Consider the following 14,154-nt stretch of genomic DNA (forward strand, 5'->3'; position numbering starts at 1 on the left):
CAGACTCACTCACACACACACTCACACACTGAAATACACACTGACACACGCACGCACACACTCTCACACACGCACTTACTCACACACTCACACATACACTCTCACATACTCACACACACTCACACACACACTCACACATTCAAACACACATTCACACACACTGTCACACACAGAAATACACACACTAACTCGCACTTTCACACACACACACTCATATACATACACACACTCTCTCTCACACACACACAGTCTCACACACATACACACTCAGGACATTCACACACACACAGACATTCTCACATACACGCATTCAAACACACGCACATCACACACACACACTCTCTCACACACACACAAACACACACACTCACACCCACATACACACACTCGCACAGACACACACATTCACACAGACTCATACACACTCTCGCACACACTCTCACACACTCTCACAAACTCTCACACACACACACACTCAGAACACACATACACTAAGACACACACTCACACACACAAACATTCACAGACACACACATTCAAACACACATTCACACACACACACACACGCACACACACAAACACACACACACACAATCACACACCCACAAATACACACTCACAAACATTCACACAGACCCACACACATGCACTCACACATACGAACATTCACACATATGCCCACACACACATTCAAACACACATTCACACACACTCTCACACACATTCACAAATTCTCACACACATTCACTCACATGCACACTAACACACACACAAATACTCACACACACAAATGCACACACACTCAAACACACACACACCCACGCCCACGCACACGTATTCTCGCACACGCACACTCATACACACTCAAACACACACACACAAACACTCACATGCACACAGACATACATACCCACACTAACACACATACACATACACACGTATTTATACACTCAAACACACACACACACACACACACACTCTCAGACACAGTCATTTACACAGACACTTTCACACTCACTCACACACAAATCCGCTCACACACACACACACACACACAAACACACCCTATCCCGAATCCAGCCAATTTCTCTTTCCAAACCCACAGTTCGATAACAAGCGCATTGAGCCCCCTATAATGAAGAGCAAATTCCCAGGGGTATATTGCAATGAGATATTTGATACCACAAGAGACAGGAAACAGGTAGCCTGTAGCAGCAAAGCACATCCCTGGAACTTCATTATCCTTTTCAAGATCGCACAATTTCCAATTTCTCAGGATAGGAGAGGGCGCCTAAATTCAGAGAAAAGAAGGAGCAAAGGTAAGTGAAAAAAACGCTGGATAATGTCAGCAGCGAGCACTCCCAGGGCAGGTACAGCACGGGTTAGATACAGTGTAGAGCTCCCTCTATATTACCCTGACAGTGTCTCCCCCACTTTATACCCAGTGTCAACATCGAGCGCTCCCAGGGCAGGTACAGCAGTTTTGTCAGGGAGAGAGTTCCAGGATTTTGACCCAACGACAGTGAAGGAACGGCCGACATATTTCCAAGTCAGGATGATAAGTGCCTTGGAGGGGAACTTCCAGATGCAGTATAATGTGGATAAATGTGAGGTTATCCACTTTGGTAGCAAAAACAGGAAGGCAGGTTATTATCTGAATGGCTATAAATTGAGAGAGGGGAATGTGCAACGAGACCTGGGTGTCCTCGTACACCAGTCGCTGAAGGTAAGCATTGCATGTGCAGCAGGTGGTAAAGAAGGCAATGGTATGTTGGCCTTCATAGCCAGAGGATTCGAGTACAGGAACAGGGATGTCTTGCTGCAATTGTACAGGGCCTTGGTGAGACCACACCTGGAATATTGTGTGCAGTTTTGGTCTCCTTATCTGAGGAAGGATGTTCTTGCTATAGAGGGAGTGCAGCGAAGGTTTACCAGACTGATTTCTGGGATGGCGGGACTGACATATGAGGAGAGATTGAGTCGGTTAGGATTATATTTGCTGGAGTTCAGAAGAATGAGGGGGGGAATCTCATAGAAACCTATAAAATTCTAACAGGACTAGACAGGGTAGATGCAGGAAGGATGTTCCCGATGGTGGGGGGAGTTCAGAACCAGGGGTCACAGTCTGAGGATACGGGGTAGACCATTTAGGACTGAGACGAGGAGAGATTTCTTCACCCAGAGAGCGGAGAGCCTGTGGAATTCGCTACCACAGAAAGTAGTTGAGGCCAAAACATTGTATGTTTCCAAGAAGGAGTTAGATATAGCTCTTGGGGCGAAAGGGATCAGAGGGTATGGGGAGAAAGCGGGAATAGGCTATTGAGTCGGATGATCAGCCACGATCATAATGAATGGCGGAGCAGGCTTGAAGGGCCAAATGGCCTACTCCTGCTCCTGGTTTCTATGTTTCTATGTGGTGGTGTTCCCCATCTATCTGCTGCCCTTGTCCTTCTAGATGGTAGAGGTGGTGGGTTTGGAAGGTGCTGTCGAAGGAGCCTTGGTGAGTTGCTGCAGTGCATCTTGTAGATGGTACACACACTGCTGCTACTGTGCGTCGGTGGTGGAGGGAGTGAATGTTTGTGGATGGGGTGCCAATCAAGCGGGGCTGCTTTGTCCTGGACGGTGTCGAGCTTCTTGAGTGTTGTGGGAGCTGCACTCATCCAGGCAAGTGGAGAGTATTCCATCACACTCCTGACTTGTGCCTTGTAGATGGTGGACAGGCTTTGGGGAGTCAGGAGGTGAGTTACTCTCCACAGGATTCCTAACCTCTGATCTGCTTTTGTAGCCACAGTATTTATATGGCTGGTCCAGTTCAGTTTCTGGTCAATGGTAACCCCCAGGATGTTGATAGTGGGGGATTCAGTGATGGTAATGCCCTTGAATGTCAAGGGGCGATGCTAGATCTCTTGTTGGAGATGGTCATTGCCTGACACTTGTGTGGCGCGAATGTTACTTGCCACTTGTCAGCTCAAGCCTGGATATTGTCCAGGTCTTGCTGCATTTGGACATGGACTGGCTTCAGTATCTGAGGAGTCGCGAATGGTGCTGAACATTGTGCAATCATCAGCGAACATCCCCACTTCTGAACTTATGATGGAAGGAAGGTCATTGATGAAGCAGCTGAAGATGGTTGGGCCGAGGACACTACCCTGAGGAACTCCTGCAGTGATGTCCTGGAGCTGAGATGACTGACCACCAACAACCACAACCACCTTCCTTTGTGCTAGGTATGACTCCAACCAGCGGAGAGTTTTGCCCCTGATTCTCATTGACTCCAGTTTTGCTAGGGCTCCTTGATGCCACACTCAGTCAAATGAGGCCTTGATGTCAAGGGCAGTCACTCTCACCTCACCTCGGGAGTTCAGCTCTTTTGTCCATGTTTGAACCAAGGCTGTATTGAGGTCAGGAGCTGAGTGAACCTGGTAGAGCCCAAACTGGGCATCAGTGAGCAGGTTAATGCTAAGCAAGTGCCGCTTGATAGCACTGTTGATGACCCCTTCCATTACTTTACTGATGATCGAGAGTGAACTGATGGGGCGGTAATTGGCCGGGTTGGATTTGTCCTGCTTTTTGTGTCCAGGACATACTTGGGCAATTTTCCACATAGCCGTGTAGATGCCAGTGTTGTAGCTGTACTGGAACAGCTTGGCTAGGGGCGCGGCAAGTTCTGGAGCACAAGTCTTCAGTACTATTGCCGGAATATTGTCAGGGCCCATAGCCTTTGCACTATTTAGTGCCTTCAGTCATCTCTTGATATTACGTGGGGTGAATTGAATTGACTGAAGACTGGCATCTGTGATGCTGGGGACCTCCGGAGGAGGCCGAGATGGATCATCCACTCGGCACTTCTGGCTGAAGATTGTAGCAAATGCTTCAGCCTTATCTTTTGCACTGATGTGCTGGGCTCCTCCATCATTGAGGATGGGGATATTTGTGGAGCCTCCTCATCCAGTGAGTTGTTTAATTCTCCACCGCCATTCACAACTGGGTGTGGCAGGACTGCAGAGCTTAGACCTGATCTGTTGGTTGTGGGATTGCTTAGCTCTGTCTATCACTTGCTGCTTATGCTGTTTGGCATGCGGGTAGTCCTGTGTTATAGCTTCACCAGGTTGACACCTCATTTTGAGGTATGCCTGGTGCTGCTCCTGGCATGCCCTCCTGCACTCTTCATTGAACCAGGGTTGATCCCCTGGCTTGATGGTAATGGTAGAGTGGGGGATAAGCCGGGTTATGAGGTTACAGATTGTGTTCGAGTACAATTCTGCTGCTGCTGATGGCCCACAACCTCATGGATGCCCAGTTTGGGGTTGCTAGATCTATTCGAAACCTATCCCATTTAGCACGGTGGTAGTGCCACACAACACGATGGAGGGTATCCTCAATGTGAAGATGGGACTTTGTCTCCACAATGACTGTGTGGTGGTCACTCCTACCGATACTGTCGTGGACAGATGCATCTGCGGCAGACAGGTTGGTAAGGATGAGGTCAAGTGTGTTTTTCCCTCTTGTTGGTTCCCTCACCACCTGCCGCAGACCCAGTCTAGCAGAAATAAAAGCGGAAAACTCTGGAAAAGCTCAGCACCTGTGGACGGAGAAGCGGGTTAACGTTTGAGTCCAATATGATTCTTCTTTGGAACTGAAGGGAGGTAGAAATGCAATGAGTCCCCTCCTGTTGAGTGAGATGAGAGGAGCAAGGTGGAGCAATAGAGAAGGGTTAGAGGGTGGGGGAGGTTAAATGACAAAGATGTCATGGAGGAAAGGCAAAGGGAGTGGCCCTGATAGTGTTAAAGACTCCACAGCATTGATCCCGAGTGGGTGTTAATGGCCGAATAGTGGATGGCGCAGTCTGAACGCAAAAACACAATGCCAACTGGCGCTTGGCGGAAGAGAAGGAACGGTCTGAAATCGTTGAACTCAACGTGGAGCCCAGAAGGCAGTAAAGTGCTTAATCGGATGATGAGGTTCTGTTCCTCCAGCTTAGTTGGGCTTCACAGGATCATTGACAGAAATGTGAGAGCGAGAGGGTGAATTGCAATGGCAAGCGAGCGGAAGGTCCGGGTCACGCCCGCAGAATGAGCGAAGGTGTTACACAAAACGGTCACCCAGTCTGCGTTTGGCCTCTCCAATGTAGAGGAGCATTGCGAGCAGCGAATATAGTAGATCCAATTGACGAAGTACAAATAAAGCGCAGTTTCAGCCGGAAGGAGCGTTTGGGGCCTTGGGCAGTGAGGAGGTAAAGGGGCAGGTGTTCCACCTCCTGAGGTTGCATGGGAAGGTGCTGTGAGAAGGGAGTGAGAAATTGGGGGTGATGGGCGAGTGGACCGGGGTGTCCCAGAGGGAACAAACCTTTCTGAATGCTGAGAGGGGAGGGATGTGTTTGGTGGTGTCATCATGCTGGAGTTGGCGGAAATGGTGGAGGATGATCCTTTGAATTCGAAAGCTGGTGGGGTAGGGAGTGAGGACAAGGGGAACCCTATCATGGTCCTGGGAAGGAGAGGATGGCAGATAGGGCCTTCAAGACTCAGTCACCTTGGTCAGTAGTGGTGCTACCGAGCCGCTCTTGGAGATGGACATTGAAGTCCCCCCCACCCAGAGTACATTCTGCACCCTAACCACCCTCAGTGCTCCCTCCAAGTGGTGTTCAACATGGAGGAGGAACTGATCCATCAGCTGAGGGAGGGCGGTACGTGGTCATCAGCAGGAGGTTTCCTTGCCCGTGTTTGACCTGATGCCCTGAGACTTCATGGGGTCGGGGAGTCGATGTTGAGGACTCCCAGGGTAACTCCCTCCCGACTGTATCCCACTGTGCAGCCACCACCTCTGCTGGGCCTGTCCTGCCGGTGGGACAGGACACACCCAGGGATGGTGACGGTGGAGTCCGGGACATTATCTGTAAGGTACGATCGCGTGAGGATGACGATGTCAGGCTTGACTAGTCTGTGAGACGGCTCTCCCAATTTTGGCACTAGGCCCCCAGATGTCAGTAAGGAAGGAGGTTCTGCAGGGTCGATAGGGCTGAGATTGCCCTCGTTGTCTCTGGTGCCTAGGTCGATGCCGGGTGGTCCTTTTAGGCCGTTCCTTCACGTTTTGGCACAACCGAGTGTCTTGCTAGGGCACTTAAGAGTCAAACACATTACTGAGGATCTGTAGGCCAGGCCAGGTGAAGCAGATCTCCCTCCCTAAAGGGGCATTCGAGAACCAGATGGGGTTTTTACGACAATCGGCAATGGTTTCGTGGTCACCGTGACCGAGATCTGCTTTATTAATTCCATATTTTATCAATTGAAATTAAGTTCCACCAGCTACCAGAGTGGGACTTGAACCCGTGACCCCCCAGAGCATTATAGCCAGGGCTCCTGGATTACCGGTCCATTGACATTCCCACTCGGCCAGCATAGCTTAAAAAAACATTACTGTCGCCGGAACGATCCTGGGACCGCGAGGGTTAAATTACGAGGAGAGGTTTACACAACCTCGGAGAGTGTCCCCTGGAATTTAGGAGATTAAGGGGTGATTGGATCCACCTTTTCGAGGTGTTTAGGGGAACAGGTAGGGTCGATGGAGAGAGACTATTCCCCCACTGGTTGGGGAGTCGAGGACTGGTTGTGGAGGGGGCGAGGGGTGGGGACAAAGTCTGAAAATCCCAGCCGGACCTTTCCGGAGCGAAATTAGGAAACACGTCTCCACACAAAGGGAGGCGGAAGTTTGGAACTCTCTCCCCCGCAAACGGCAATCGAGGCCGGATCGATTGTTCGTTTTAAATCCGAGATTGATGGATTTTTGTTATCCGGAGGTATTAAGGGATAGGGGGCGGAGGCGGGGATATGGAGTTAGGTCACAGGTCAGAGATGGCCTCAGTGAATGACGGAGCAGGCTCGAGGGGCTGAATGGGGCCTCTTCCTGTTCCTGTGTAACAGGCTCGAGGGGCTGAATGGGGCCTCTTCCTGTCCCTGTGTAACAGGCTCGAGGAGGGGGCTGAATGGGGCCTCCTCCTGTCCCTGTGTAACAGGCTCGAGGAGGGGGGGCTGAATGGGGCCTCCTCCTGTTCCCGGGTAACAGGCTCGAGGAGGGGGCTGAATGGGGCCTCCTCCTGTTCCTGTGTAACAGGCTCGAGGAGGGGTCTGAATGGGGCCTCCTCCTGTTCCTGTGTAACAGGCTCGAGGAGGGGGGTCTGAATGGGGGCCTCCTCCTGTTCCTGTGTAACAGGCTCGAGGAGGGGGGGCTGAATAGGGACCTCCTCCTGTTGATATGTTTCACTCTCTTTTTCCCCTTTGCTCTCTATTTCTGTCTCTCGCTCCCCTGTTTGTTTCGGAGTCCCTGTGTCACTCTTTCTCTCTCTCTATTTATTCCTATCTCTTTCTCTCTCTCTCTCTCTCGACCCTCGCCTCTCTCTCTCTCTCTCCGTCGCTCGCTATCTCTCTGCCATTCTTCTGTCCCTTTCTGTCTCAACGTCGTCTTCAGAGTCACCCTTAGCTTCTCAACCTATTCCTGTCACACTTTCTCCCTCTCCCTCCTCTCTCTCTCCCTCTCTCTTCATTCCTGTGTCATCGAGTCACGGAGTCACACAGCACAGAAACAGGCCCTTCGGCCCATCGAGTCCGTGCCGGCCATCAACCACCTATCCATTCTAATCCCATGTTTTCCAGCACTTGGCCCCCCTAGCCCTGTCTGCTTTGGCGTTTCAAGTGCTCATCTAAACACTTCTTAATTGTTGTGAGAGTTTCTGCCTCTACCACCCCCCCTCAGGCACCCTCTGGGTGAAATATATCCCTCCTCAAACCAACCCCCCCCTCCAAACCTCCAGCCTCTTACCTTAAATCTACGCCCCCTGGTTATTGACCCCTCCGTGAAGGGGAAACACTTCTTCCTATCTGCCCTATCTATGCCCCTCATAATTTTGTACACCTCCATCAGGTCCCCCCCTCCCTCCCAGTCTTCTCTGTTCTAAGGAGAACAATCCCAGTCTCTCTCCATCGCTGTGACTTTCTGTCTTTCTCTCTCTCCCTCCGTCACTCTTTATCTGTCCGCTATCCTTCCCATCTGTCCTTCCGTCTCGCTCGATCCTCGGAGTCTCCCCTTCCATCTCTCTCTATTCCCCTCACTCTCTCTCTCTCTCTCTCTCAACTGCTGTCTCTTTTCCTCTGTCTTTTTCTTCTCTCTTTCTGTCTCTCTCTCTCTCCCTCTCTTTCTACCTGTTTTTCTCCCCATCTCCCTATCTCACGCTCTATCTCATCGATCCCGGCCCCGCGTCCTACCTCAACTGACCCACCGCACCCACCCAAACATCCCCCTCCCTCCTCCCTCTCGCCCCGAAGCTGTCAGTAAATGATATTTGGAGGTTTTAAAGTCTTGCGATCGCAGCTGTCGGGGTCACTTTACCGCTGGTTGCTTACCTTCAGTGGATTCGCCAAGCACTAAAGCGGTAAATATCAGCAAGAACAAATATGAAGAGGGGTCAGTGCTGGGTCCAGATCGCTATCACGGAATAGCAGGCCAGTGATAGGTTAAGGGGAGTCCACTGACTAACCTGCAATCGGTATCGATTGCACACTGACCATCGGTAAACACCGTTGCTCCAGCCAGAGAGCTCATTCCCCGATGACCATCTCACTCCCTCCCACACATGGACACATGCACAAACAAACAAAGCTCGCACTGTGTAAACTACCGAGACAAACAAACACGCTCTCTCATAAACTAATACCTGCTCACAATCACACAGACACACACACACACACACATACACACGCACAAACACGCACATCCTCACGCACACACACACACTTACACACACGCACACACTCTCACACACACACACACACTCACAAAAACACACACACACACACACACACTCACACACACACACACACTTACACACACACATACACACACTCACACACACTCACACACACACACACACACTCACACACACACACACTCACACACACACTCACAAAAACACACACACACACTCACACACTCTCACACACATACACACTCACACACACTCTCACACACTCTCACACACACACTCTCACACACACACACACACTCACAAAAACACACACTCACACACTCACACACACACACACTCACACACACACACACACATACACACACACTCACACACACTCACACACACACACACACACACACACACTCTCACACACACACACACTCACAAAAACACACACACACTCTCACACACACACACACACTCACATACACACACACACACTCACACACACCCACACACACTCACAAAAACACACACACACACACTCTCACACACACACACACACACACACTCACACACACACACACTCACACACACACTCTCACACACACACACTCACACACACGCTCACACACACACACTCTCACACACACACACTCTCACACACACACTCACATACACACACACACACTCACATACACCCACACACACTCACAAAAACACACACACACACACTCTCACACACACACACACACACACACTCACACACACACACACACACACACTCACACACACACTCTCACACACACACACTCACACACACGCTCACACACACACACTCTCACACACACACACTCTCACACACACACACACACTCACACACACGCTCACACACACACTCACACACACACACATACTCACACACACGCTCATACACACACACACACTCTCTCTCACACACACACTCACACACACACACTCACACACACACTCACACACTCACAAAAACACACACACACACTCACAAAAACACACACACACACTCACACACACACTCACAAAAACACACACACACACTCACACACACACTCACATACACACACACACACTCTCACACACACACACACACTCACACACACACACACACACTCACACACACACTCTCACACACACACACTCTCACACACACACACACACACACACTCACACACACACACACACACTCACACACACACTCTCACACACACACACTCTCACACACACACACACACTCACACACACGCTCACACACACACACACACACACTCTCACACACACACACTCTCACACACACGCTCATACACACACACACACACTCACACACACAATAGGCCTGAATTTCACGCTTGGCGTGTGCGCCAATGCTGCCGTCCGGGAAGGGGACGTATAACCTGCTCCTGGGCGAGGACACCTTTCCAATGCGATTTCACACTGGGCGGCCAATTGAGGCCCGTCCAGCCTGAAACGCATCCGGTCAACGGTCGGAAGGGCTGGGTGGGGGTGGGGGCGGGGGTAAGGGCAGTGGTGAAGGGTGAGGGGCGGGGGTGAGGGGCGGGGGTGAGGGAGGGGGGTGAGGGGCAGAGTTGAGGGGCGGGGATGAGGGACGTGGGTGAGGGGCGGGGGTGAGGGGCGGGGGTGAGGGGCAGGGATGAGGGGCGGGGGTGAGGGGCAGGGATGAGGGGCGGGGGTGAGGGGCGGGGGCGGGGGCAGGGGTGGGGGCGGGGCTGGGAGTCTGTCAGGCACCGGGACCAATGACGACCCGGCGAGGGGTATAAAAGCAGCAGAGGCGTCTCCCTGACGGCCGCCAGGGGGGCATTTCGGAGCTTCGGAGTTGTTTGACGAAGCTTTTTTTTTTCCGAGCCGCGATGGCCTCTGCAGCTGCTCGGTACGCCTGGCGGGAGGGCAAGTCCGGGGCAAGTCCAGGCACGGGGTCAGGGTGGTGAAGTGTTAAGGCCTGACCCTCCCTCCCCCTCCCGTGGACCTCAGGGGTGTTAGAGACTGAGTGCCAACTGTCAGTGATGCCGGAGCTGGCCAAGGAGGGGGGGATGGTAGTGGGGGGAGGGGGAGGGGGGGAAGGGTGAGCTCTGGCTGCTTGGACTGACCGCTGTGCAGGTCAAGGGCCACGACTCGGATGTACCCCTCGAGGTGGGGGGGGTCATCAGGCTGGGTCGTCCAGGCTGTGGCGATGTTGCAGGTAGCGGACGGACTAAGCCATGCTTCTCTGTCCTTTCAGGAAAAGACGGCCCACAACAACATGGAGAGTGTCGGACCGTGCCAAGGATCCCGTCTACCCTCGCCATTAACGGGAGCCTCGAGACTGGAGTTCCCCACTGATCATTGACAGACGCGGGCACCATGATGCAGATCTCCGCTGCCTCACCAGCCCGCCTGGCACACACAGCGACTGTTCCCACCAAGGTGTCGCTTCTCTCCCCGAGAATCACCATCCAGCAGAGGATCGCGAAGATTCGCGGTAAGCCGGAGGATTGGGACCGTTTTAAAAGCCAACAAAAGATGACCAAAAATTAATGAAGAAGAGGGAAGGAGAAAATAAGCTTTGAGGGTAAACTAGCAAGTGACATAAAAACGGACAGTAAGAGTTTCTTTGAATATATAAAAAGGAAGAGAGAGAGAGAGATCAAAATGAACATCGGCCCCTTAGAGAATGAAACTGGGGAAATAATAATGGGGAACCAGGAAGTGGCTTAATACTTAATGAATAAATACTTTGCTTCAGTCTTCAGGGTAGAAGACACTAACAGCATTCCGAAAATACTAAATAATCAAGGGGCAAATGAGGGGGAGGAGATAAATACAATAACTATCACTGGAAAAAAAGTACTGGGGAAACTAATGGGGCTAAAAGCCGATAAGTCCCCTGGACCTGATGGGCTGCATCCGAGGCTATTAAAGGAAGTAGCTACAGAGATAGTGGATGCGCTGGTAGTAATCTTCCAAGAATCCTTAGATCCTGGAAAAGTCCCAGAGGATTGGAAAACTGCCAATGTCACACCCTTATTCAAAAAGGGAGACAGACAAAACACTGGTAACTATAGGCCAGTTAGCTTAACATCTGTCACTGGGAAAATGTTAGAGTCTATTATAAAGGATGTAGTAGCAGAGTATTTAGAAATGCACAATATAATCAAGCAGAGTCAGCCTGGCTACACGAAGAGGTAACAAGCAGGATAGATAAAGGGGAACCAGTAGATGTAATATATTTGGATTTCCAAAAGGCGTTCGATAAGGTACCACACGTAAGGCTACTTAATAACATAAGAGCCCATGGTGTTGGGGATAGTATATTAGCATGGATAGAGGATTGGCTAACTAATAGAAGACAGAGAGTTGCGATATGGGGGGAGCATTTTCAGGATGGCAACCTGTAACTAGTGGAGTGCCACATGGATTAGTGCTGGGGCCACAATTATTTACAATATATATTTATGACTTGGATGAGGGAAGTGAATGTACTATCACCAAGTTTGCAGATGACACAAAAATAGGTGGGAAGGTAACTGGTGAGGATGACACAAGGAGTCTACAGAGGGATATAGACAGGTTAAGTGAGTGGGCATCAACTTGGCAGATGGAATATAACGTGGGAAAATGTGAGGTTCTGCACTTTGGCAGGAAGAGTAGAGGAGCTGAATCTTACTTAAATGGAGAAAGGCTGCAGAAAGCTGCAGCACAGAGGGATTTGGGGGTCCTTGTGCATGAATCCCAAAAAACTAACATACAAGTTCAGCAGGTAATAGGGAAGGCAAATGGAATGTTGGCCTTTATTTCAAAGGGAATGCAGTATAAAAATAGGGTAGTGTTGCTAAAACTATATAAGGCTCTAGTTAGACCAACACCTAGAATACTGTGAACAGTTTTGGTCCCCTTTTCTAAGGAAAGATATCCTGGCATTGGAGGCAGTCCAGAGAAGGTTCACTAGGTTGATCCCAGGGTATGGAGGGATTTTCTTATGAGGAGAGGTTGAGTAGGTTGGGCCTGTACTCATTGGAGTTTAGAAGAATGAGAGGCGACCTTATTGAAACATATAAGATTCTTAGGGGGGCTTGACAGGGTAGATGCTGAGAGGTTGTTTCCCCTTGTGGGAGAGTCTAGGACCAGAGGGCATAATCTCAGAGTGAGGGAGTCACCCATTTAAGACAGAGATGAGGAGGAATTTCTTCTCTCTGAGGGTAGTGAATGTGTAGAATTCTTTACTGCAGAGGGCTGTAGAGGCTGGGTCATTAAATATAGTCAAGGCTGAGACAGACAGGTTTTTAATCAGGGAGGGAATCGAGGGTTATGGGGAAAAGGCAGGAAAGTGGAGTTGAGGATTATCAGATCAGCCACGATCTCACTGAATGGCGGAGCAGACTCGATGGGCCAAATGGCCTACTTCTGCTCCTATTTCTTCTGGTCTTATGGACCCCGATAGGCCACCCTTGACGCTGGAGGACCAGTGACCATCAGATGCACCTGCATCACACCCCCTCCTCTCTGTGCCAGGCACCAGCACAGATACCAGCACCTCGGTGGGCATTAGACCTCGGTGCAATATTGGTGAGGGCACTTCACACTTGCTTGAGGTGCTGGCAGAGGCAGAGAGTGCCCCCAGGGCGCCGGCAGTCGGAGGACTGCTGGAGACCAGGATGATACTGAGTTGAAGGCAGATGATGAGCCTCTGGGGTCGTCCGTTAGGGGTCAGATGCTGGGTGTCCAGCGGGATGTGTGGGAGGATCTGGCGGAGGGTCCATGAGGGTCTCCGTGCCATGGTCTCCGTTGTGGAGGAGTCCATGTGGAGCATGAGCACTGCCTCGACCCTCACTGCCTCCTCCATTGAGAGAGAGCGCGGCGACTCTCATGGAGAGGCAGCTCCAGGGGCAGGTCAGGGGTTCCTGGGGTTGCGCTCGGACCTGCAAACCCTCTCACCAGGCGCCGGCCTCAGGTGGTCAGTGCCCGTGTGGGAGACGGATGAGGCACCCAGTATCCCCGGTCGGTGCCCGTCCGTCAGTGGTGAGCAGGGAGGTCCAGAGCGACCCGACGTTGGCGCACAAGGTGTCTATCATCTGTACGGGCTCCTCTCGGGGCACTCTGGATGATGGCAGCAGCTCCTCTGCCCCTCTGCCAGTGACCGTGGCATCTGATGAGGCTGCGGCGAATGGGGAGATGCCAACCATGGTACTGGCCACTCCCTCCCAGGCTGGGCCAGCACAGGCTCCACTGGCCAGAGGATGACCACCAAGGTCATCAAGGCCAACAGGACAGCAGAGTCAGTAGCAGGTTGTCTCCAATGCTGGTGCCAGCGAGGGGGAGCATCTTGACATGGCACTCACAGACGTAAGGTCAAGGCACAAGAGGGATTGGTGATGATCTGTTCTGCC

At 51.4% G+C, this 14,154-nt stretch overlaps 1 protein-coding gene across 1 annotated transcript in view; it reads right to left on the bottom strand.

The window, feature by feature from the left end:
- The window catches only part of LOC144674466 (plasma protease C1 inhibitor-like), a 153,935-nt gene extending 145,495 nt beyond the window's left edge, over nt 1-8,440 (bottom strand). Inside the window, exons 1-2 of the mRNA XM_078535803.1 lie at nt 8,394-8,440; nt 1,183-1,291 (exon numbers count right to left, since the gene is read on the bottom strand). Coding sequence (XP_078391929.1) covers nt 1,183-1,239 — 57 coding nt within the window. The 5' untranslated portion in view covers nt 1,240-1,291; nt 8,394-8,440. The remainder of the gene's footprint in view (nt 1-1,182; nt 1,292-8,393) is intronic.
- Nucleotides 8,441-14,154: the final 5,714 nt, after the last annotated feature.

The sequence above is a fragment of the Cetorhinus maximus genome, unplaced genomic scaffold (genome assembly GCF_964194155.1).
Source record: "Cetorhinus maximus unplaced genomic scaffold, sCetMax3.hap1.1 HAP1_SCAFFOLD_665, whole genome shotgun sequence".
NCBI classification, from domain to species: Eukaryota; Metazoa; Chordata; class Chondrichthyes; order Lamniformes; family Cetorhinidae; genus Cetorhinus; species Cetorhinus maximus.